General features: G+C 38.1%; 2 protein-coding genes and 1 long non-coding RNA gene across 4 annotated transcripts; all 3 read left to right on the top strand.

Moving 5' to 3' along the window:
* The first annotated feature begins 1,365 nt into the window (after positions 1–1,365).
* LOC309713803 (myelin-associated glycoprotein-like) lies at positions 1,366–11,540 on the top strand. Of its 2 annotated transcripts, none has more exons than XM_082545667.1 (9): positions 1,366–2,294; positions 4,594–4,675; positions 4,805–5,188; positions 6,413–6,718; positions 6,805–7,059; positions 7,949–8,030; positions 8,610–8,649; positions 8,810–8,922; positions 10,824–11,540. In XM_082545667.1, the coding sequence occupies exons 2-8, from the start codon at positions 4,633–4,635 to the stop codon at positions 8,882–8,884; spliced, it is 1,185 nt and encodes a 394-aa protein (XP_082401793.1). In that variant the 5' UTR covers positions 1,366–2,294; positions 4,594–4,632; the 3' UTR covers positions 8,885–8,922; positions 10,824–11,540. The 2 variants fall into 2 exon arrangements, with proteins under 2 accessions (XP_082401793.1, XP_082401792.1); XM_082545666.1 differs by having other exon boundaries at positions 1,366–2,184.
* On the top strand, positions 10,447–22,365 carry LOC309714612 (sialoadhesin-like; the record flags this gene model as incomplete). Its single annotated transcript, XM_082547158.1, has 6 exons — positions 10,447–10,495; positions 20,205–20,573; positions 20,808–21,113; positions 21,695–21,964; positions 22,042–22,123; positions 22,231–22,365. 6 exons carry the CDS (start codon positions 10,447–10,449, stop codon positions 22,310–22,312), a joined length of 1,158 nt encoding a protein of 385 aa, XP_082403284.1. The 3' UTR covers positions 22,313–22,365.
* Positions 22,366–24,663: 2,298 nt separating this feature from the next.
* On the top strand, positions 24,664–25,372 carry LOC309713822. Its single transcript, XR_014278695.1, has 4 exons — positions 24,664–24,807; positions 24,888–24,978; positions 25,134–25,179; positions 25,317–25,372. It is a non-coding gene; the product is annotated as an uncharacterized lncRNA (long non-coding RNA).
* The last annotated feature ends 725 nt before the right edge of the window (positions 25,373–26,097 follow it).

Raw genomic sequence — 26,097 nt, forward strand, 5'->3', positions numbered from 1 at the left:
AACTCCTGAACAGTGGCGGTCCTAGCCTGTTTGGTGCCCTGGACACACATAAAATATATTAAGGATTGTACATTAATATAAAACTGTTGTCGGAACCATACTGAATTTCACCAGAGAAACACACACACACACACATATGGAGAGAGAGAGAGTATGCATAGTATGCAAACAGCTACTAAACAGCCATCATAATTTGTCATACAATGAGAACAGGACAGATCATCAATTGATAATGACTAATTAATATTGTGCTGAACACAGTCCAAAAGATTCAGTAAGCGACATCAGTGTCTACTGTTTACTATCATAGCCAAGTGACACTTCACTATCCCTACTAGATGATGTTATTATCTCTGTTGTGGTCAGTGCAATCCTCTATGCTGTTGCATGCTGGGGCAGCAGGTTGAGGGTCACAGATGACGACAGACTAAATAAACTGATCCACAAGGCCAGTAATGTTGTGGGGATGGAGCTGGACTCCGTTAGGGTGGTGTCTGAGAGGCAGATGTTGTCCAAGATAAAGACAATGTTGGATAACACCTCCCACCCACTCCATGACATGCTGGCTAGTCACAGGAACACGTTCAGTGAGAGACTGAGATTACCGAAAAGCACCACTGGCCGACACAGGAAATCATTCCTGCTCGTGACCATCTCCCTGCACACCTCCTCCATCTAACACACTGTAAACACTGCTATAGTTACAGCCATTTTACACACGCTCTTCTCTACTCTGGAATATTCTTGTCAACTTTCTTGATATTTATTTATAATCCCCTCTGTTTATCATTGATATTTATAATTTAGTGGTCTGTGTGTATTAGTGCTATTTCTTAAATGTGTAAAATCTGTAACATAATGTATTGTTTGGAGTTTAGTCCGTTACTGTTACTATTTTTACCATTTCTTCTTGGAGCAACTGTAACCCACATAATTTTCTTAGGGATTAATGAAGTATTCTGAATATGAGTCTGATTGTTTCAGGATGACCTGCCATTATCCAATGACACATCTGCTTACCTGCATCTTTTGCTCGTTTCTCTTGCTCTTCTTTTCTCTTTTTTCTAAACTGAGGACCTGATGGCTTTGAACTTTTCTTGTTCATCTTCCATTGGTTTTCATTTTGCACTCCAGTATGAACACCCATCCCCCAACTCAGGGATCACCACAACATAACCTAATAGACCTACACCTTAGTTCACAGATTTGCTTTGTCTAAGGTTTATTTCTGGGATTTCAAATCAAGAATACATAATGGGCTTGGATTTACAACATTATGAATGAAATTTGCTCTATTTGCAAGCAGCAGGTCTCTCCTCCACTGTCGACAGGTTGTGTGTGACTTTAAATCATCAAACTGTAAATTATAAATTTTAAATTGTTATTGATCCCTTCACTCCTAGTCCTAAAGTGTATGTTTATTTTCTTACTCTTCTTATATTTGTTGTTCGTTTACTTGCACTGCTGTAACTGGAGCCTCGTCGTCTCGTCTCTCTACATACTGGACTGTATAGCGGAGATGACAATGAAGTTTACTTTGACTTCAGCACAGCAGCAAGCAGGCGCACTTTTCGCATACAGAATTTCGAAAAAAACATCGGTGCAAATTATAAGTCTGTATCATGATGTCTGGTGTTTTCGTGTTTGTTGGTTTGTTTTTATTTTGTTTTATTTTGCGAGTCGGTTATTAGATGCTGCTCCAGCCAGCCAGAGAATCCCCCGCCGCCCCGCCCTCTCCTCCCTGAGCCGCAAGCAGCAGGCGCACCTCGCAATCAGAGGGCGCCCTTACTCCCAGCAAATGGGCGATAGAAAACCGATGCCATTCCCAATATGCGCTGGCTGATGTCGGGGCAGCATGAGTACGAGCAATTTTTTATTTATTTTTTGCCGATGCCCCTGATGCCGCCCCCACCACGATGCCGCCCCAGGCAACTGCCCGTGTCGCCCGTATCAAAAACCGCTACTGCTCCTGATGATAAGTGACGTTCATATTGGGATTTTTAAAAAAATATTTTAACTAAGGTTAAGTTTGCAGGCTCTGAAGGATTGACATTAAAAAAATCTTTTAGGTTGTGAATGTGAGTTCAGAGTGGACGTTAAAAATAGATTGACATGTCATATCCCCTGTTTCAGCTTTTAAGCAGGAAGGACACAGTTGATTGTATCGTGTGGTTTAGTCAGTGGGTATGTTAGTGCTTGCTTCTTTCTCAAATGATGACCACTAGTTTACAGGGTTTATTGTAATTTTGCTTCATTTCACTCTAAAACTGTGAGACTAAACGGGGACTTGTTTGGTAACAGGGGCGGAGCGGGGGGGTGGCTTACGGGGCTTAAGCCCGGGTTGTTTTGTCAGAAGCCCGGGGTATTTTGGAGTGTAATTTTTTCATAGTTAGATGCCTGGCTGACAACTGTATAAAACAAAAAGTACACACAATATTCGAAGCACATAGTGCACACTGTGGGAATTTACGACTGTGCGTGAATCCCCCCCTGATATTGGTATGATCCAAGCTCAGGCACTAAGCGACTGAGCGAGGGGGCGGGGGGAGCTGCTGCCCGTGAGTCCGCTGTTGGAGAGACGGAGCCAGCCATACTAAGGAGAGCTTAAGTTTGAGCAGGTACCAAAGCAAATCATTCGTACCGTACAAATAATGTAAATATGACGGTGCATCACGAAAGATTGATATGAAACTGATCACTTGACCAATATTATTTTACTTGCTCTTCAAGTGAATCAACAAATGGCGAAATGAAAAGCCGAACAAATGCTATTTTTTAGAGAGTCTTAGCTTACGTGTGTTTATTTCATATTTTCAGTTCTTACCCTCCCCGACTAATTCGGTTTCAGTTATGTACTGAAATATAAGAATGGACATTAGAGGGTTCTTTCAAAGAAAAAACTCAGGTAAATGTTATTTTATATATTATGCTTTGTTGTTCAGTATATTTCTATGCAAAACAAGAGGGATTTCAGTACACAGCAGGATATTCACATTTGTAACCAGATATTTACATACACTTTAGGGAGAAAACATAAAACATTTTTACTGTACAACATCAATTTAGAGTAAACTTTTGTTTTAGATAAATATTGAAATATATTTTGAATTAGTTAAATGTCAGAATAAAGAGAGACAGAGCTGTCTATTTTTTATCACTTTCATTAAATTTAGGAGTACATGTACACTAAGTTTATTGTTAATTAATAAGAAAACTCCAGACGATTCCATTCTGAGCTGAAGAAGCTTCTGATAGGTTAGTAGAGTCCATGTGAGTAAATTGGTGGCACAGCTGTGGATGCATATAAGGCAAAACACAGAGCCTGTTTCTTTGAAATGGGAAAATTAAGAGATGTCAACCAAAACACCAGGAAAAGAACTGTGGAGCTCCATAAGTGTGGCTCAATTTGAATACAATTTGGTGCCATTTGCAATTAAAAAACACAGACAGTTTCTCTCTTTACTCTTAAAGTTAACAAATATGTTTTTATATTTATCAATCTAAAAAAATAAACATTTAGTCTGATTTGATGTTACAATTAAAAAAGTGTTTGTTTTGATCTGAAGAGTTTGTAAATATCTGGTTTCAACTGTATATTTGATGATTGTCAGCACAAAGAGGGAGAGAGAGGAACAGAGAGGGAGAGAGGAGAATAAGGACAGAACAGAGATGAACAAGAGCAGGTGAGACACACATGTTAGTCAAATGGTTGCTTACTAAAAGTATCACTGTATCATAGGTACTCATGTATCTCGTACCTAGTGTTTCTTTTTAGGTTTGCTATTTTTCAAATTCTATATTTATTAAGTTCTGCAGGCTTGTTTGCACAACAAGGCTAAATAATTATATAAACTTTTCTCAATCTAAATATTGTACTTTGGTAGAATTAAATAAATAAGTGTAGTGCAGGTCTATGATGATTTTTAGTGCTACTATCATCTAGTTCTGATTGTGGTTCTGTCTTGGTTAAGTCCTCAGTAATCCTGCTTTTGAACTGTTGTAGTCCTGTTTTAATTCTGGATCAGTTCTGGGTCTGGTTGAATTGGGGTTTAGTCCCTGTGTCTTGATACAGCCCCGACTTCGTTCTGTCTTGCTGCTCAATTAAAAAACTAGTTTAAGGTGTCCTGCATGTGTGATATATATATTTCCCTATATGAAGTCATTCTTTTTTGAACAAAACTCAAAACAGAGCCTATTAATCTTTCAGTCATTTCTACACCCCCCCTCAAAAAAAAAAAAAAAAATCCCACATGCATACTACCCTTTAGGGCTAAGCCCCGGGTGTTTCAAATGTCTGGCTCCTCCTCTGTTTGGTAAGGAAACATTTTATGCTTTTATTTAACGAAACTGAAGTTTTTATTTTGTGATTGTTCTTTTAGTGCACTGACAGACACATTTATGTCATTTTCTTTCCTGGTGATTTAGTTTCACTCATTTCATATGTCAGATGTTGTTAACAATGGTTCCTTATGATGACAGCTCGTATTGCACAGAGGAAGTTTGGATTAAGAATTTGTTTTAAAGAAATATGAATAATCTCTTCAAAATCCATAATTCAAGTGATTAAATGTCTGATTTGTGTTTTTAATTCAGGGTTTCAACAACAGCATCAACAAGTTCCTGTGTGTGAACATGGTGACAGTCAGCATGTTGCTGATTGTCCTCTTTGTTCCAGGTGAACTGTTAGTTCAGTCATTCACAGACATGGAGTCATTTTACAATCTGAACTTTATTGACAAACAAAATCTGAAAGGCCAGTGAAGATAGAGTCAACAATTTATTAATCATGACACTGTATTTACAGGTGTTTTGGCTGATTGTGCTGATCAACCAGCACTCTTCATAACTGCACCAAAGAAGCTGGAAGCACTGAGTGGATCTTGTTTGCAAATCCCATGTAGCTTCAGACCCAAAGACGAACCAAAATTTATCAGCACAAGTGAAACTTTTGGAGTGTGGATTAAAAACAATTCTTATATTACCAAAATCAAAAACAATGTGATCTTCAGCAGTAGTGGAGCAGTTAGCACCTATCCAATGAGTATTACTGGGAACCTGAGTCAGAGAGACTGCACCACTCTGTTTTCTAATTTAAACACCACATACACAAACACATACTTCTTCAGAGTAGAGAGTGAACCATTCAAGGCAACAGCTCAGTGTGATCCTCTTCAAATAACAGTCAGAGGTGAGTTATTTTTAAAATAAATGAATGTTTAATAACAAAATGACAATAAAACACATTCAAATAGATTTCTGTATTCTAAAATATAATTTTTTCAGCCTAAAAGTTTCAATACAGTCACAGTGATTTTCCTGATTTACATTTTATTTCTTAACTGTACAGGATTCTTTCTGAAGCAGTCAATATACTGTTTTTATTGTGTCATAACATTTTGAAAACAGTTTCAGAGTGTGACAGGTCTGTACAGAACACAGTATCGTTTAAAGCCAGTTCTAATCTCCGTCTCACTTCATGTAAAATAATTCCAACTAGACGAAGCAAGAATGGACTTTTAACTTCCATTTCTGCATCCAGCTCTACTGATGGCTTTCAGAAGTGTTCCTGAGCTCACGCACTGATTCTTTTGACAGAACTGTGTGTGTTCAGTGCAGTTTGACCTGAGGCCATGAAGATCACAGTCATTCAGTAATGATTTTGGGATTTTTACAACTTCTGCCAATTTGGTTTAAACTGTCCATTCCCTTAACATATTTACTACTGACAGGCTTCACTCCTTTTATGTCCATGCATGTTAACCCTATAATGCCCTTTGTATCATAACCTCTATCTCATCAACATGATCAATATTTGCCATAATTTCAAAATGTTATGGACAAAACTGTTTTTTTTTAAAAATGAACATTGTTTTTAACAAACAGTTGCCACGTATCTTATGCAATACAAAAAAATATAATAAATATTTAATAAAAAATATATCATGATATAGCAAACAAAATGTGGATTTTGTTATAAGGGTTTATAAACATCTCATTTCTAAAAAAATCTGAATTTTCTGGCTATTTTTTGATGGGTTGGGTCTTACAGGGTTAATAATAACAATTATTTGTAAGATATGAAAAGATGACAAAACAAATATCTTAATGAGATAAAAAGTAATCTGAAATCAAAATAAATTGAATAAAGTAAAATAGAAATGATAATACACATCATAAAAATATTTGAAAATCAAAACAAAAACAATGCACCAGCAAACATGTGACAGTGGAGTGGTTCATAATCACCGTGTAAAGTGTAGTGTGCAGTGCAATGCAGTACACTGGATTAGAGTGTGTTAAGTGTAGAGTTTAAATAAATTGATAACAGAACAAATGATTCTACATTAGAAAGATATAGTGTATTATATACTGTATTTATTTGTATGTATTTGCAACATATTTGAAACCACAGATTCTCCTTGGAGGCCCAATATTACAATCCCAGGTGATCTGAAGGAGAAGGAGTCTGTCACTATAACCTGCTCAGCTCTCACTCCCTGTCCACACTCCCCTCCTCAACTCACCTGGAATCTCCAACAAGACTCTCACAACAAAATAGAGCAAAACACAGATGGAAGCTTTACAACTAAAATCCAGCAGAACATCACTCTGTCAGACACACATGATGGAACGAAGATCAGCTGCTCTGCCAGATATCCTGTGAACCAAGGAAAAGACACCAAGACAGCAGAGACAGAAGAAACTCTCAGTGTTTCATGTAAGACAATCAGAGTTTATTGTTGAACTGGATCCTATAGGACAACATGATTTGTGTGATATGTCTTTGTTTGTTTGTTTCTCCAGATGCTCCTAAAGACACCTCAGCATCCAGCAGTCCATCAGGTTTGGTGTCAGCAGGCAGCTGGGTGAACCTGACCTGCTCCAGCAGAGCCAAACCTCCAGTCAGCAGCTTCACCTGGTTCAAGAAGAGCAGAGATGGAGCTGTGAAAGTATTTGAAGGAGAGATTTACAGCTTCAATGTAACAGATGGAGGAGTTTATTACTGTGTGGCCACTAATGATCTGGGTAATCAGACATCAGCAGAGCTTCATCCAACAGGTAAATGCAGACAGCAGCACAAGAATCAATCATTTATTAAAATTAATAAACTGTATGCAGAATTGTGATTAACAGGTTTGAATTTATTGAAGAAAGTTTGGTGAGAATAATGGGAACACATCCATATTTACAGAAATGAAAGCACTGTCAACAGGATCCAAGAGCTTTAAGTCATCCTCAGAAAATTCAAGCCCAAATAGAAGAAACAGAAGTGCCCATAATACATTAGTATCAACTGCTTGCTTGTCTTCTTCTGGTCAGATTCATTGCCCTAATGCACAGAATGCTTTATTGTCTATTGAACTGAATGAAGTGACTTGATATCAATTAGGCCACGCAGAGGATGAAGTAGGGAGAACTGCTTTGCTGACTCATTCTTAAATAGACCAGCAAACAATCCAGCTTCCATTCATTTTCCATTGAGCATTTATTCCATATTTCAGTCATCCATCCACCTTGCAGTCAAGCGCAAGCACATGCAAGCTACTTGAGGGCAATCTAAAGAAGGCAAGGCATTTGACATGCACAAACGAACACAGTCAGCAAAAGAAATACAGTCTATTAAATCTATCATTCATTAAAACCTCCCACATGAACCCAAATCCCTGGAATAGACATACAACACCATGCAGACACAACCTTATCACCACAAAGTTTGTGGCCCCAACATTGAATATGATGCTGTTTTAAATAAGACATGAAATTATTGATTGAGATCATTAAGTTAATAGGAAAGCTTTCACTCTCTTAACATTTGATTGAATGTAAATAGATTAAACCATTCACAGCAACTTGAACATTTAAGTTACCTTCAGATAAGCCTGAACACTCAGTGACAAACATGATATTTATCAAAGTGCATTTGTCACTAACCTTTTTATATCTGCAGGAACACATCAGCCTTTATCATGGTCTGCTGTAGGAGGGATCACTGGGATCATCGTACTCATCTGTATGGTTTTTGTGTTTTGGTAAGACTCTAAGATCAACATCCAGTCCAGATTTATTCCATCCGTGGAATATCGAATTTTGTCTCACTTTTCTTTATCTTGTGATATTGCTTGAAACTGTCAATGGTTTCATTTTGACTGAACTTTTAACTAAAACCAGTGGAAGTGTTGAGGTATATCTTTAAGTTTATAGCTTCAGTATTTCAGTTTTTGTATCACTGGGAAAACAAAGCTACAGATGTGAAGTTTCTTCAGATTGTATCATAAGATGCTGAAATATTCCACAAAATAGAAATATTTTTTCATGCAAATGATAATAGGATGCATTTTATCGTTCCTGTGTGTCTGAAGTTCCCTTTGTGAGTTTCTAAGTTATGTAATTAATTAATTGCACAAGATTCATAAACATATTTTGAAGAGTGTAAACACGTAACCATTTATTTTGCAATGAATGTGTTGCTGTGATGGATTCTGGACTGACCTGTTCAATTAAGCTGGTAGGAAATGTTTCAGGTAGATTGCTCAAGATATCATTATTATTATTATTATTATTATTATTATTATTATTATTTCTGATGATTACATCTCTGTAACTTCTAGGCGACTAAAATCAACACGTCAAGCTTCACATCAGGCACAGGTAGGAAACTGACTCTGATGATTGTAGTTTTTACATGTGCACTCATAAAATGAAGGCTTAGCGTGACTGTGCTCAAAAACAGATTTTAGATGTTAGTATCACCTTATTGTATCCTCAAGCTCTTCATAGCATTTCAAGTTTGGTGCGTTTTATTTCACAGAGTTTGTGTCAAGAAAATGAGGACAGCCATTATGAAGAGATTTTCTTCTCCAACCAGAGACCTTCTTTAGACTGAATGTAGACAGCAAGTAGGCAACAGTGTAACACAGACAGGTAATCGGGGTGCTTCAGTACCTATGTAATTAGCAGGCTGCACATCTGGAAAGGCACCATCACTGCTGATGCATATTACAGCAAGATGAATCACATAATGTATCTATTACACCTGCTTGAACTCATAGTAGAAGAATCTGGGCGATGCACTGGTCTGCCTGCAGTCCAGGCCTTTAACCACCTGGAAACATTTGGCACATTTTGGAACCAAAAATATGACAAACTGAACACTGTTGAACCCTATGACACAAGAAAGGGACAACAATCTTTTCCAAAAAGTTTCACAAATGCTCTCCTCTGTTCCCCGAGTTTTACTGACTGCTGTTAAAAGAACAGGAAATGCTGAATGTGTCTGTTTTTTGGGGGGAACAATCAAACTCAGTATGACCTTTTTCTGTCTCTGAAAATAGTATATTTCCTCTCTTTAACCATTTGATATGTGTTCTATGTTCTGCTGTGAATAAAATATAAACTTATGAGATTTTGTTACGCCCCAGTCTAGGGGTACAGGAACGTAACATAAGAGTTAAAAAAAAGAAGTGACCCCGCCCTGGGCCCCAAAGCCACACAGAGAAAAAACAATTTCTTAGTGAACAGTGGTTTATTGTGCCTAAACTGAAGCGTGACTTCTGGGGTGAACAAAGGGCAAAATAACAAACAAAACCAGCTTAATCAGTCAAGAAGGTGCTACCTGAACCCTACATGATGAAAAGAACAAACAAAACACAAATGCTACGCCTAACTCCCTAACTGAATAAACAGAAGGAAATAATACAGAAAACAACAAGGCAGCTCACCACTTCGGCTTCAGTGACTATTTACAAGTGCTATTTACAAGTGAAGGCTAATTTACACACTATATTCAAAGCTCTGTAAGTCACGGGAATCACAAATATTACAGCGTTTGGAGGCCAGGGTCAGGTCTGCTGCTGCTGTCAGTGGCTGCCCCAACTGCTAGTGAGGGATTTTGAAAGCAACCACATGATCAGGGGACCAATCGGCAGCCGTCAGCTTATCCAATCAGGGACCTGCAGAGACTTAAAGACACAGACAGAACAAGAAACGGCTACCAAGACACATTATGGCCAGGGCCGTAACAGATTTGCAAATCATTTAATTCTGTTTTCAATTTACATCTTACAGCATCCCCAGAGTTTTTTTTTAGAACTGGGTTTGTAGAAAATTGCTACATTGTATAAATTGCACCCATGAATTTAGATTATTATATATTGTTTCAAAAAGATCCTGACTTCAGTACCATATTTGTTATAGTTTACTTTTATTTATTATTGCATATCTGTAGATGTTGTCAATAAGACACTGACAAATCCTAGCAAACTGTAGCTGAAGCAAAGGTAGTTTTAGGAACTGAAATGCTCACTTTTATATGAAAACATGATTTACATGAAAAACACTTACCGTATAAAAGAAAAAAAATGGAACATAGACTGACATGTAACATATAACAACTTATGTAATGTAGAGTTAAATATACGAGTGGCAGAAGGTGCACTCTGATGAACTATGCAGAAGGACAATCTGAAAAAGACAGGAGACTGCAAGTTGGTGGCAGGTGAGAATGCAGCTAGGCAGCATCAGTAGTCTGTAGGATGACTTTTACATGAAGAAAAGAAATCAGGTGAAGGCAAAATTTAAATAGTGTAAGTTCAAAAAAGAATAATGTTGCACAGAGTTCAGGCGTTTTAGTTGACTGAGCTAAATCTGGTAAATTACTTAAGAAACATAAAATGCAATTAAACTTCCTGTTTTTCAATTTTACTCTATTGGCAAAGCATTGAGGATTTCTGTGACTGTCTTCAGTAAGAACTGTTTGTTCTAATATTATCAAAATCAAGTGAATGAGCCTTTTCCTCCAGTTTTTTTTTTTCATTTCACGATAGGTGTGAGTCTGTCTCTTCAGGAAGCAGCCTAAACAGCAGAAAATGAAGATGCTCATTATGATGAAACTGAGTTTTTGAAGCAGAAACCTGGACCTTGTTTAGACTGAGTGCAGGACAGCACGCAGCAGCAGGATGTGATGTTTTAACAGTTCAAAATGTGCAAGGCTAAAAAAAGCCAGTGCAGAAGAAATGAGTGTGGACATGTATTGCACAGATGTTGTACAGAGAAATGTTGTTTTGTAGTTCATCTCAGGTAACCTGATAAGAATCAGGATGTTTGTGTCCGATCCATATATAGTTAGATAATGGCAGTGAACTAAAAAAACAAAACAAAAAAACCCTCTTTTAAATGAGGCATTAAAGTGATGTCACACTAGCAGTTTACTTCCTGTGAAATATTTTTGTTGTGTGCTTCCTATCTGTGTGTATTTTTGTTATGGAACATATTACATGTTTTAAATTCTGCTAAAATGAAGATGAAGCACACTTGTTATTTTTAATAACAAGCTTTGCACGTAATTGAAACATAAAATTCTCTTTTTGCATTTATTGACCTAAAATGTTGTGTGTTGGGCTGAGAGGCAACAGTAGTGACAACTTCACAATACTTGTGCATCCAAAGCTTACAGATACAATGTGATACTCGTACTGAGTGATGTGTATTCTGTAAAATGTTATGCACATTTCGAATAACCAACGTTAATAAAAAAGTGCTTGGGCTTGAGTAATTGCAGACTTAAGACCTTTCTGACTTCATCTATCACAGGACAGTATTATTCTTGCATTTTTTTTATAATTAGCCCATAATTTCATGTCTATAGCAGCTTTGCAACTAAAACTAATTGACCTAAAGCACCTGTACTATGTATTCTCCCTGCATCTTGTGGTGGTGTAGCTTGTAAATATTAACTGATGATACAATGTGACATTCATACTTGAAGTTAGTAATTATATTCTGTAACCTTAGGTTTTGAATGAGGGAAGTTAGAAAACTTATTCTCAGAGTGACGGAGTCATTTTAGACTTTCAAGAAACAGTATTGACTGACTTCCTCTTTTACAGGATATAAACAGAAAGAACAAAATGCGAATTTCTGAGGTCAGATGGCCCAGGATGTGAGTGGTCGTTAAGGCGTCTGGGGAGGGAACTCAAAACTGGATTATAGATGGCAGACAGTTGGTGTCATAAACCACCGCCTCTTTCTTTGCAAGCTCCTTTGACTACGATGACCTGGATGACTGAGAACCTTCACAGACATTCTGGACATTAGTTTTGTAAATAAACTTGTGTACTCTTTCTCCAAAGAGCTCGAGTCTGTGCCTGAATCCATTCACACAATTCACAAATGTACATAAAGTAAAAAAAACAAAACATAACATACTTACAGCCATGAAATAACACATAAGGATAGAGTTGGGTTCAAAGAGACTGTTCAATCAAGACGGCACATGTGAGAATTACTTTCTGATCCTGGCTCTGCCAAGTCCTGATTGGTTACTGCAACTATGACCCGAAAAATACAATAGCACCACCTGCTGGTGAGTTTTAATCTCTGGCAGCACACAGCTGGTTAGGTAATATTAAGAAATATTTTATTTCTTAGCTTTGCTGTATGTTCAGTTCTACAAAGATAGAATCTTAACTTAATTTAGAAAGAAAACCAAAAACCCGAGGACAGAGCCAGCTCTTCATGCAGTTTTTTTGTATACCTGATATCCCTATGTTGGTTTTGTCCCTGCATTATAATGTGATTGGTCAGTGGAATGTTGATTTAACTGATTAGTTCTGGAAAGTGAGTTAAGAAACACAAATTGTGGCAAAGCATTAAAGTTTTGGTTAGTCTTCAGTAAAAGCATGTTATTTTTATAGTATCATAATGAAGTGGATAAAGGTATTCCTCCAAATCTTCATTATACTTTAAATTTGGTCTGTTTGATTTAATAGAATCTTCAATATTTTAGGATTTGGGGGTAAATTTATAGTTTATCATTAACAGTGGAAAGTAACTATATTATTTGGATTGTTGAAGTGATTGTTAGGAAAAACTTCTTCTTTTGCCTGTTACACTGATATACCAAATTTGCCTGCATAAATACATCATGGCGCATGTGTGGTCATTCAGTCAGTTGAGAATTGATGATCGTAAACTGAGTTATATGTGAAGCTGTTTCAACTCACACAAACTGACACATTTACTCTTAATGACAAAAAATATCCCGTTGAAAATCACTGAAAATGCCATTTTTGATCACACATTTATCTTAATCTCATCTAATATATTCCTTTATATTAAAATTTTATTTTGGTATACTTGCTCTTAATTTTTATATTCGTCCACGAGGAGGAGCGTTTACCATTCAAGCATGCAAATGTTGACACTTTTTACTGTGATGTTGAATAATGGTGTGTGTGTGTGCTCATCCTACTTCTCCCTCCTACAATAGACTGGGGAGCACTGGCTTGACCTGAGATACATGTAGGATGAATTCACATGGACATAGGGAACTTTAATCTGACTGCTTATTACGGCCCCAAGTTCATAGGGACCAATGTAGCGTGGGGATAGCCTGTGGAAGAGAGATTTTAGGGGAATGTCCTTGCCAGATAGCCATTCATGTTGTCCTGCAGTGTGCCTGGGAGCTAATGTATGTAATCAGTGTGCATAAAAACACTAATGGTCAACTGCTTTTGGCAGTGCCTACCAAGTCATTCAAAAGGAGAGAGACCAATGGAGGATGAGGTGACACAAGAATTTCACTCACATGTGCTGTACCAATGTACCTGCACATGTGATGTGACAATAAAAGTGATTTGATTTGATTTGATTTGATTTGAGTGAACTGTGATGTCAGAGATTTACAGTTAACAAACAGTCAGGTGAATAAACAACAATGAGACACTTGTGTAGGTTAACGTGCTGCACGGGTGAAAAGCTCAGAGCAAATCACACCGAACTGCAGTATTCGTTTATTTTTATAGGTTACATCGTCAATATGCAAATATAATCACATTTCCTGTCACGCAGGTCCTGATGTCTGTCTGCATGCAAGCTGTGTGTGTGTGTCACAGAGTATGTGTGTTGCAGGTCAATTTCTAAGAATAATATAATGCAAGTCAACTTCTGCGGATATGTATTTCTGTGCTGGTCTCTTGTCAGTGTCACAGGCTCAGAAAACTGTGTCTGGTGAAATATGTATAACATAACTTTTGAAGCATAAGCAAATAAAACAATAAAAACTCCCTGACATGTGAGCATACTCTACCCAGGGGAGATATCAGGGCCAGGTTGCCAGTGTGACAAAGTGGTCAATGAGGTTATTTGAAAAAGTAAAACATGACAACGCAACCTCGGGGAATTTCACCCCCATGAAATACAGTGTTTTTAAAACCAGAAAACGATTACACACGTTCAAAGATGCACAACAGAGGCAGACTGGCTCTATTATTAATATATCTTCAATTATATTTGTAAAAATAAAAACAAGGAATAAAACAACAAAAGTTGACTGTGGTACAGCCCATTCTGTGATAGTTTGCTAAATTAAATAAAACTATATATTGAACTGGACTTACCAGGAGCTGAGGACCAAACGAAACTCACATGTAAAATCAAGTCTACACCCCAGGTGCTGTACAACAACGGAAGTGTGGAAAACGATTCACCACCGGAGGTCCCACAGCTACTGGTATGTCCTCAGTTCACTGCAATAAAAACAAAAACAAAACTCATTAAAGGTCACAAAAACCTTAAAGTACACCGAACACCAGCATTGCACACACTGACAAAGGACTATGTATATTTCAAAATTTAATTAAAAAAAGAAACCACTTAAACGCACGCACACAAACAGACACACACACACACACACACACACACACACACAACCAGCACAATCCACGGGCAAAGGATCACTCCAGACAGGCTACGTGGGCACAAGTATGAACAATATTACAAAGTAAAACTGTAGATAAAACAGTTTTACTGTCTTGTCTGGAGAAGACCAGACAAGACAGGAGTTCTTCTAGGAGCTCAGTTAGGATTTTTTGTTTAGAAGGTTAGGTAAGTGAATTGTCTTTTGGTTGGTTTTCATTTGACAATGACAGAAAGGATCACAGATTTACCAGAGGAGACAGGTAAGGCAGTGACGAAATCAAAGGCAATATGCAACCACGGCTTGAACCCCAAGCAATCACACCAAAATGTGATTTGTGCTAGAGAAGTGTAGTTGGATGATAACAAAGAGAAAGTAGTCAGAACTGAGGGGATTGCACTACTAGAAGGAAAAATTGCACACAAATGAATCCAGGCGATCGATACCTATAACCTACCACTCATCAAAAACCAGGTGGCCAAACGAGGAGACATAAGCCACTGGTATCAAGACAAGAAAGCTCCTTATAATGCATGCAGGGTTTCACCAAGTCCAGCACCCTGAGACTGTACACTAAGTGGAAGGAAGGGGTCTGAGGACTGGTGAGTGTCAGAACCACCATCCAGGATGAAAATACAAACATCCATGAATACATCAGGAAGATGGCCACAGCTGACCTACTTAGTGAATACCTCAGGCAGCAGAAACCTGAGAAAGAAATGGTGCAGGAAGAGGAACCATCATGAAAGGCACCTGCCTTTCCAAGTATTCATATTTACATATATAGATCTCATTCATAGTTAATCTCTTTTTTACTCTAAAGTTGTATTTTTTGTCTCCCATTTTAAACTTCAGCATGTTTATATAATTCCAGACACCACCCACAAAGCAGCAAAAAGAGACCGCATTAGAAAAACATTTTGAAGATGACGACAGCAAGCCTTTGTCCTTACAGCAACAGCAACACCAGCCCCTCATCTGTAGCACATAGAATGGATCAAGAATCCAACTGTATAGAAGGCTTCTTCCTATTCCAACCAAGGACAGCACCACCCTCTGGTAGAGGATGAAGAAGGCCACATATTAATAATAATATTAATGCAGTGAGGTGTATAGACAGAAAGTGAAAGAGAAAGATCACTGAAGTAGAAATACTCAATGCATCATGGGAATGCCACAGCAGCCTACACCTATTGTATCAAAGTTAGAGGAGGATTCAGGGTCACCTGATCCAGCCCTAACTATATGCTTTAGCACAAAGAGAAGTTTTAAGCCTAATATTAAAAGTAGAGATAATGTCTGTCTCCTGAATCCAAACTGGGAGCTGGTTCCACAAAAGAGGGGGCTGAAAGCTGAAGGACAAATAAAATGTGATGTCATCTGGATACCAGTTAAAATGTATCAAGTTTCAAGTTTTATTGTCATATACAAATAAACAGTGTAGCCACATTTACCCGTAATGAAATTCTTTGGTTCGTGCTCCTCAGCTTTACGTGAACATATAGAAGTGTGCAGTTATAGAAAAAAATCCGGATCGGCTACATCTTCCTCATGCAGCGCTGTCTGTCTGCTGATCCTGCATCGCTGGCAATTCAGACCTGGTGATGCGCTGTGCTGATCTCCCCACTCTTTGCAGAGCTTTGCAGTGCGGAGCGTTACAGCTGCACACCTGGTGGTGATGCAGCCAGTCAGAATACTTTCAATGGTGCATCAGTAGAAGTTTTTAAGTATTCTGGAGTTCATGCCGAATCTTCTCAGGCGCCGCAGGAAGAAGAACTGCTGTCTTGCTGCTTTTGTGATAACACCAACATGGTGTGACCAACTCAGATTCTCGCTGTTGTTGATACCTAGGAATCTAAAGCAGCTGACTCTCTCCACCTCTGCTCTTTCGATGTGGATGGAGGTGTGACCTCCTCTCTGAAGTCTCCTGTAATCCTCGATGCGCTCCTTGGTTTTGTTGTCGCAGCACCATGGTATCAGGGCTGTAGCAGAATTCCATCTTTTCTTTGTTTTCTTTCTTTGTTTTCTTTCTTTTCACCTGTCCCCTGCATTGCTTTCCTGAGTGCATACTGGGATGTTTTGTATTCACCTGGGTCTCTGGGTTTAAAGGCAGTAGTTCACGCTCTGAGTGCTGCACGGACCTCTCCTTTAACCCACGGCTTCTTGTTGGGGTAAGGTCGTACATTTGCCTGTGGTATGACATCATTGATGCATTTTCATTTGTAAATAAAGTCTGTTACATACTCAGCATAATTGTTGATGTTGTTGTCAGCGGCAGTCCGGAAGACTTCCCAGTCTGTGATGCTGAAGCAGTGACGTGGGGCGCTGTCTGATTGGTCGGTCCAGTATTGAACCGAACGCGACATGGCTGATCACTTTTCAGCTTGCAGCAGAACCGAGGAGTGATCTGATTTGCCGAAGGTCAAACATGGTCCAAAATGTTCCCACTATGCCTTCTGATGATACTGCCTAAAGGAAGCATGTATAATGTAAACAGAATTGGTCCTAACACAGAACTCTCTGTGGATGTGATATTGATAATGGAATCGGAGTGTGCAGAGATGCCCCTGACACAATCCAGCACATAACAGCAGGGTACAAGATGCGACAGAGGCATCAGGATCACACTGGAAGATGGGCAGGAAGGGAGTAAGTCGGAGACCAGTGGCCACCAACTTGCAGTCTCCTATCTTTTTTAGATTGCACCTTCTGCATAAGATATAGTCCTCCAATGTGCACCATTTGGCAAAAGGAAACAAATTGGAAAACAAAGTGGTGCCAAAAAACAAAACCCCACATGCACCACGACGCAACCTCCAGCATTAGTCATTTTCAGTGGCTAGCACAACTGTCGCCACTAGGTGGTGTAGGCTACTTGGATGGTAATCACTATGTTGTTGTCTCCCCTCTCAGGACTTTGACTGGACCCATTCATCTACTTCCTAATATAGAATCATGATTAACAAACTGCTGTTGTAGTCCTCCATTTCTTAAGCATTTCAATTTAGAAACAGGAAATGAAAACTTGACTCTGACCTCAAATCCTTTAGATTTATTTCTAAAAGAAGTTGTAAGATGTAAGATGATTGTAAGATGATCCCATGTCTTGGAATAACTACCCAGAGAGCTCACCTGAAAAAAAGCCACAGTTATATTTATGATTATTAACATCTGTGAGTTCAAAACAGTTGAAAAATAAAAAGTATAATAACTATAAGTATTTGTGAGTAAAACTAAAACTGTAAAAATCAAAATCTTAAGATCAGGAAATAAGATCCCCACATGTCAGTGAAGTAAAAGAAAAACAATTAAATAAAAGTTTGAGTGAAATGAAACCAGCTTTTGAACAGCTAAGATAAATCATGCAAACTAGTTTTTATCTTGTCAGAAAGAACATATAGACATGCACTGACTATCACACTGCATAATGCAGTCAGTTTTGTTCTTTCTCCTTTTATCCTGCAAAAGAGGAAGTCAGTCATTACTGTTTAAAATTATTTGCCACCCTCAATGTTCTAACTTGACTCAATCAAAAGCCTCAAAAGCTCAACCTTACAGAACATACATAACAATATGAACTACAGTGTGCTAGGACTTGTTAGTATGTTATTGACTTCTGTCCCAGCTACTGTGCTGACGTTAAGATGCTGTTCTGCTTGTAAAATGTAGCAACTTTCTACAAACCCAGTTCAGAAAAAGTTGACACTGTGTGAAATTGAAATTAAAAATACTGACGGCCGCCAGTGCTTCACTTCATTCTCATAATAAATACACATAGGGTATCATTTTCAAAAACCCCACATTACCTTATTCTCGATTTATTACACTCACAAGATTTTTAGAAAACGTGACATCTCTTTACTTTACCTTGGTCACCAGGATTCGTGCTCATCTGAGATTTTTAGCAGATGCACCTATGGTACGAATTTGAAATCCTGTCAGCCTTTTATGGCTCAGGGGTAAAAACAGAATCCAAAGATTTGAAGTCTCAAACGTTTCCAAATATGCAGGGCTTTGGACTAAATAATGAAAACAAGCCAGATGCAGCATCTGTGTTTTCCAAAATAATTTTTCTGACTTCCACTTTTCCTCAGTCCATTTTAAATAAACTTTTGTTAGGACTAAAACGATCAAATAAAGCTGTTTTTATGATTTTATATAAACATTGCATGTGATCATTAAAGTGTTGGCACTCTGTGTTTTTGAGTCGGATGCTTCATTCAACAAGGTTGTCTTTATGAGTTTTATTTGCCTTTGCAAAGAAGTCAAATGACAGTACAGAGAACATGACGGCACTTTATGTTTTTACAAAGAGCTACAGTAATACTAGAATATATACAGAATCAAAGTATCTACCTGCCAAAGATTACATGATGACAGAAAGAGACAATATGAAGCCTTTCATTCAGTAAAGTCAGCTTGACACACAAGCAGAAGAATCTTATAATACATCTTATGGAGAAATGATGAACATAGACTCTCTTGCATATTTATATCAGGGAGTTCTTTTCTCAAGGTGCATAACATAGGAAGGAGAATATTTAAATCAAGTACACAAACGATTCAAACATTTTTATGGTTTACAATTTCCTGCTAATTGTTACGACATAGCTATGCTGTAAATTTCCCACTGAAGCAAAAATCCCCAGTTAATATTTAAACTTGCGCTAAGTTACGTGGCTCTTGGCAAACTGGACATTTCATATTGAAATGAATTGACGGTGCTTGTGAAACTAACCACACCTATCCTATCGGCACCATTTGGAGATCGCGCCCACACAATATTTTGGTCAGATATAATGCAGAAACTACAGTATTATACCGGTAACACAACTTCGGCTCTTTGCAAGTACCTGCACAGACAGTATGCTAACACGAAGTTAGCCAAGAATCCAGAGTCATGTTAAAGCTGAGTAAATGCTGAACCTTGCCCAGCACCGTGATAAAGGGGGGTGGGGCGTGGGGTGGGGGACGTCCTTTTCAGTGAAGCTACCCACTTTTTGAACATTTGAACCTGGGTGTACTTAAGCAATATACTGCATTACCTTTAAGAAAAGTTCTGTGTAATGTGTAATAACTTTTCTACTTTTTTGAGTATTGATCCCAACACTGATCACAACAAATGAATCAATTCCCATGGCTAAGTGGAAAAAAATCCCATCACTAAATGACTGGCATGAGGTTGTTCAAAATGGAAAAAATTATTTTTTCTAACAGGTTGATACATTTGTTGAGATTTGTGACAAATGGAAACATTACATTTTGCCAAGGCATCCTGAATTCATAAGAACCTCTGAAATTATGTATCTCATATTTTTGAATTGTTTTATATATATGTTGTGTTTTATTTTCTCTATTAAAAAAATAATATTTTTGATTTTTTTAAATTCTAAATTAAAAAAAATTAAAAAAGAGAAAAATTTGCTCAGAAATGTGAGAATGAAAAATAATGTAATTAATTGCATAATATTAATGTCTGAACAGGTTAATCATTAAATTTTATTTATAGGTGCTTTGGCTGGTTGTTCTGATAAAACAGCACTCTCCATAACTGCACCAAAGACGATGGAAGCACTGAGTGGATCTTGTTTGCAAAACCCATGTAGCTTCAAACCCAAAGAAGCACAGACATTTATCAGCACAGGAAAAACCTTTGGAGTGTGGATTAAAATTGATGCCAGAAATCCAACCAACGTCATCTACAACAGTAATGGTGCAGGTTATCCAAGGAGTATTACTGGGAACCTGAGTCAGAGAGACTGCACCACTCTGTTTTCTAATTTAACCACCACATACACAGACACATACTTCTTCAGAGTAGAGAGTGAAAGATTCAAGGCGACAGCAGACTGTAACCCACTTCAAATAACAGTCAGAGGTAAAAAAAGAAAAATGTTTTAGATTTTATACCATGAAAAATTGTCCTAACAGCCTGACACTAAGAGAATGTTTATAATTTCTTATTTCAGTCTATGCACTGTTATTATTCTGAGGACTTGATGACATTTCTAAACGTCTGAATTTAATAGTAAAATTTCACAGGACAAGTTTTAAAGATTTTAAAAGCTGATGTGTGCTCTATAGTATTGATGTTTGTGTTGTGAAACCACAGATTCTCCTTGGAGGCCCAATATTACAATCTCAGGTGATCTGAAGGAGAAGGAGTCTGTCACTATAACCTGCTCAGCTCTCACTCCCTGTCCACACTCCCCTCCTCAACTCACCTGGAATCTCCAACAAGACTCTCACAACAAAATAGAGGAAAACACAGATGGAAGCTTTACAACTAAAATCCAGCAGAACATCACTCTGTCAGACACACATGATGGAAAGAAGATCAACTGCTCTGCCAGATATCCTGTGAACCAAGGAAAAGACACCAAGACAGCAGAGACAGAAGAGACTCTCAGTGTTTCATGTAAGACAATCAGAGTTTGTTATTTGAACCTGTCAGCTCATCATGATTCGTGGGATATAATTTTTAAGTAGTTTTTATAAGGACAGCCCAGTCATCCATGAAATTTTAAAAATGAAGAAAAAAGAAATACTTAATTTATCCTGAAATGATTGTGTTACAGCAGTCAAAATGTGAAACTAATTCTATGAATACAAATTTATATGTGATAATGTAGGGAGTCTAAATTTAGCGCTGCTGGTGGTAAAGATTTTCTGCATCTGTCCTTGTGGCAGCAGAGTTAAAAAGATTTTAACTCTGCTGCAAGTTTTCAACTCCATGTGCAGTGGGGTGAAAGTACCTCTGTGTTGGATGTAAAGTGACTAGTGCACAATGACTATGGTGCTCATGGTCAGAGTTAAGCAGCATAAAGGGTTGTAGAGATAAATGTGAAGCTAAGTTGATGATGGTTATATAGTGTATACTATAAAGAAATCATAAAAAGTGTCAGTATGAGGCGCAGAGAAATCATACCATAGCAATGAACGAGAGCCAACTGAATACTATAGTGAAAAATAGTTATCTAACTCGCTTTTTTTTCTTAGATGCTCCTAAAGACACCTCAGCATCCATCAGTCCATCAGGTTTGGTGTCAGCAGGCAGCTGGGTGAACCTGACCTGCTCCAGCAGAGCCAAACCTCCAGTCAGCAACTTCACCTGGTTCAAGAAGAGCAGAGATGGAGCTGTGAAAGTATCTGAAGGAGAGATTTACAGCTTCAATGTAACAGATGGAGGAGTTTATTACTGTGTGGCCACTAATGATCTGGGTAATCAGACATCAGCAGAGAGTCATGTGACTGTTACTTACAATGAAGGTAAAGTAGGTTAGTTAGTTATTTTCATTTTGTCACTTCATACATACATTTAACACTAAAATCTGGTTTGATTTCAGCTGGCATACTGGTTGGTGTCTACACTATAGTGAAGATTGTGGGAATCATAATGCTTGTGAGCACACTGGGCATGTTTGAGTGGTGAGAAAAATGTTTCTGTGATACACTCAATTGAACTTACAGAATAACTGTTCTGTAGTAAAACAAAAGGGATTTGTTTTTCATTGATTTCTTTGTTTTTCCTTCAGCTGGTTCAGCTCAAGATGCTCCAACAATCCAGAGACAGAAAGCTGTCAGATGAGCAGAGTCACATCACAACACATCAACTAAAGTTTCTGCAGGAGGACAAACTCCACCTTAAAATGTCACTAAATTACTCCAGAGTGCACCCTGGACATCTCGCCAATCTGATGCAGGGCTAACACATGCTGCCCTCTATTCACATCACTAATACTGTATTAAATAACTTGCTGCCCCCTTTGTGGAATTTTGCCCATCCAATTATAAATGCTTGAAAGTGAATGCCATCCTGTATTAAATAAGACATGGAAATAGCAATTGAGATATCTGTGTAGGTTCTCAGTCTTTTATTTCATGGAAGTCTAAGTCACTTGGAAAGCAAGCGACAAGAATTCTTCATCTCTTGAAGACATTGCATCTCTAATCTAAGATGCTTCTTCAGTTCTAAAACCACATGGTTGAAGGTCCCAGTTATTTAAACCCTAGTGAGGGTTGTACCTGAAGAGGATCCTTGTACCAGTATTAATTATATGCCTCATCACATGAGCCAAGGTGAGAAAAAAGGTGTGGGTCATTACCACCAAACCAGAGGTTTTCAGTGAAACCATTGTGAAACCTTGTCTTACTCTATCATGTGACGCAAAATGTGAGTAGAGGTGAGATACCTGGGAAGGGATCTGAAAACTACACTGTAAGTGACAGTTGGTGTCGTAAGCCACCACCTCTGTTAAATAATGATCATTTACAGTGGATAATGGCCTCTATTTGTCCTCTTTCAAACCATTCGTATTCTGGTCCAAAATGGGAACATTTGCACCTTTATCCTTTAGATGCAGATGTACAGTTGAGTCTTGTCCTGTTGAGGTGGACCTGAGTAGCTCCTCTATGTTGTGTCATGTATTTATGGAGTGGCTGTTTGGTTTCTCCAATGTAGAGGTCAGAGCACTCCTCGTTGCACTGTATAGCATACACTATGTTGCTTAGTTTGTGAGTTTTAAATGACCCTTACGAACTTGCAACACCAGGGAGAAAACATTCCCCCTAAGCCAGAAGGCAAAGAAAAAGAACACACTCATTTAAAAAAAAACCAACATAAAATAAACCTGTGGTTATTACAACTGTGCTTTCATCAAATCAGCAAAGATGCACAGGAAAGAAGGTCAGACACCAACTAGGGGTAATCACAAGGACAAACTGAACATTTTCATATGTATGTCTTATGTAGCAGGTTTATCAGAGGGACACAGGAGAATTTTCTCCAAGCAAGGCATCCAAATCCACTTCAAATCGAGCCACAACCTAAGTTAAAAAATAGTTAAACTGCCAAACTCACCTCAAATTAACAGCTAGATCGTTCAAACTTGGACAAAATATGATCTTCCAGCATTGTGTATGTGACTAGTGCACAATGACTTTGGTGCTCATGGTCAGAGTTAAGTTACACAAGGGGTAGTAGAGATAAATTTGAAATTAAGAAAATGATGGTTGTGTAGTGTATACTATAGAGTAAACATAAAAAGTACACTGTCAGTGTAGAGGATGGAAATCAGCCAGAACAACTATGCAAATCCACAAAAGCAGCAGTTCAGCTGATCACAGCTTGTACATTAAGACAGTCTAGAAATCTTGTACTGTACTTTTTCACTTTTACTTGAGTAAAGAACTCATCAGTACTTCAACTTTTACTGGAGTATTTTTTAACACTAGTATCTATGCTAGTCTAATTTATTTAATTATTGTAAAAAAAAAAACCCAACCTTTTCAAAACACATAAATAAAGACAAAAATGTGTGAAATGTAAGAAAAAACTATATAAAATGATTTATTCATTAAATACAAAGGAGTTTGTCAAGGGAATTAAAACGAATTGACTATGTGCACGTTAGCATATGCTACTTCCGGTGCGGAAACTCCTGTGGGGAGCTTTGTTTCCGGTGTCCTATTCGCGCCTTGTTTACAGTCCAAAACAAGTTAAGCAAATGAATGAATCAAGCGGCGATTTACATTTCTATAGATGTCTTGGGCATTTACCCAATATATCTGTAAATGATGTTCATCGACTTGTCGATATTTTTCCCCCGCACCTCAGAGCAAAAAGAGAAAAGGGAGTCAAATGTTATATTTCTCAGTATCTGTAAACAGTGGTCCCTCGTTTATCGCGGGTGTTATGTTCTAAAAACAACCAGCGATAGGTGAAATTAAGTAGCCAATTTTATTTTTTGACAGTGCAAAATGTTTCGTCGACATCCAGTACTGCACTTCAGAGTTTGTTGTTGGACTTTGTCAACATATCATCATTTATGGGACTTTATCTTTTCCTCCAGATGCTCCGAAAAACACCTCAGCATCCATCAATCCATCAGGTTTGGTGTCAGCAGGCAGCTGGGTGAAGCTGACCTGCTCCAGCAGAGCCAAACCTCCAGTCAGCAATTTCACCTGGTTCAAGAAGAGCAGAGATGGAGCTGTGAAAGTATCTGAAGGAGAGATTTACAGCTTCAATGTAACAGATGGAGGAGTTTATTACTGTGTGGCCACTAATGATCTGGGTAATCAGACATCAGCAGAGATTAACGTGACTGTTGCAGGTAAAGTTAAACTACACCATATGGCAAATTAAATAACATCTTTTTTTGGGAACATTATTTTTTTCATATTTTTCTATCAGGACATCAGAATAATGGTTCTTTACCACTGAGTCCACTTCTTGGAGGCATCCTTGGGTTGGTCTTACTGATCTGTTTAATTATCTTTGCTTTGTAAGTATCTCACATCAAAACAGAAATCATGTTCAGCTACTGTCACGGATATTTTAGCTACATATTAAAAATGTCCTTTTCCTTTCAGGCTTAACTTTACTCACAAAAATATTTAACAACTAAGTGACTATAGTTGATGTGTCTACCTTTTACAGCAGAGCTCTCAGGTTGTTAAAGTACCAAACTCAGCAAGAGACTCAGGTAGGAAAATACGAAGTTTTAGTTTGTTCAGATGATTACTAATTTCATCAGGGCAATATGTTCACTTTAAATTGTCTGAAAATAGCAATAAGAATAGTTTGAAATGCAGCCACAAACCCTCCTGGTTTATTTCATAGAGTCAAAGAAGTGAAGAGCTGGTTGTTGAAGAGCCGACAAGTAAAACAGAAGGAGGGGAAGGAAACATCCATTATGGAGAGATCAACTTCTCTGAGCCTGGATATGAAGCATCCTTTGTCTCAGTGCAGGACAGAGGACAGCAGCAGGATACGGTGTACGCACAGGTGAAAGTCAACAAGCCAGAAAACAGCTTAACACAGAGAGCTCATGGCCAAGAGGAACTCTACGCTGAGGTCCAAATAAGTGAGAACAGCTGTGTTAAGACATTACATTACCAAAGTCCATTAACAAAGAAACACAGAAATCAATGAAGTTAACCCAGCAAACCACTTCCTGCATATTTTCGGGGGGGGGGGGGGGGGGGGGGGGGGGGGGGTTCTGCTTTCCCTTTAAACTTCATTTAGATGCTTGCATATCTGTCTCACTAGTGGAATAAGATTTCTGGAAACATCACTGGATCAGAAACATCACCAACATGATGTTGAGAGTTCACCTGTGAAGTGATAATCTGACCAGCTCTCGTTAAAGTGGCCAGTCAGATACTCACTTCATTACGAATCTCCCTCTAATCAAATATGATTGTTTGACTACGCCCAACGTTTCATGGAACAGAGAAAGTTTCTGGTGGATTTTAATCCAACACATATTGCTTCAAGCTCTGTTGTAAAGCTTACAAAACAATATTGCAATTCATACAGTGTCTCCCTAATCTCTGGCTGCAACATCTAAAAGGAAGGAAAACTCCACATGAAAATAGAACTTGATTTACAAAAAACTCTT

This window comes from Aulonocara stuartgranti (genome assembly GCF_965226115.1).
Source record: "Aulonocara stuartgranti genome assembly, chromosome: 9".
In the NCBI taxonomy this organism is placed as follows: Eukaryota; Metazoa; Chordata; class Actinopteri; order Cichliformes; family Cichlidae; genus Aulonocara; species Aulonocara stuartgranti.

Coding starts and splice junctions, on each gene's coding strand:
- LOC309713803 (XM_082545666.1), top strand. CDS start 2,113: ATGTCATATCCCCTGTTTCAGCTTTTAAGCAGGAAGGACACAGTTGAT. Junction 4,676..4,804: donor GATTGTCCTCTTTGTTCCAG/GTGAACTGTTAG, acceptor CTGTATTTACAG/GTGTTTTGGCTGATTGTGCT. Junction 8,650..8,809: donor AAGCTTCACATCAGGCACAG/GTAGGAAACTGA, acceptor TTTATTTCACAG/AGTTTGTGTCAAGAAAATGA.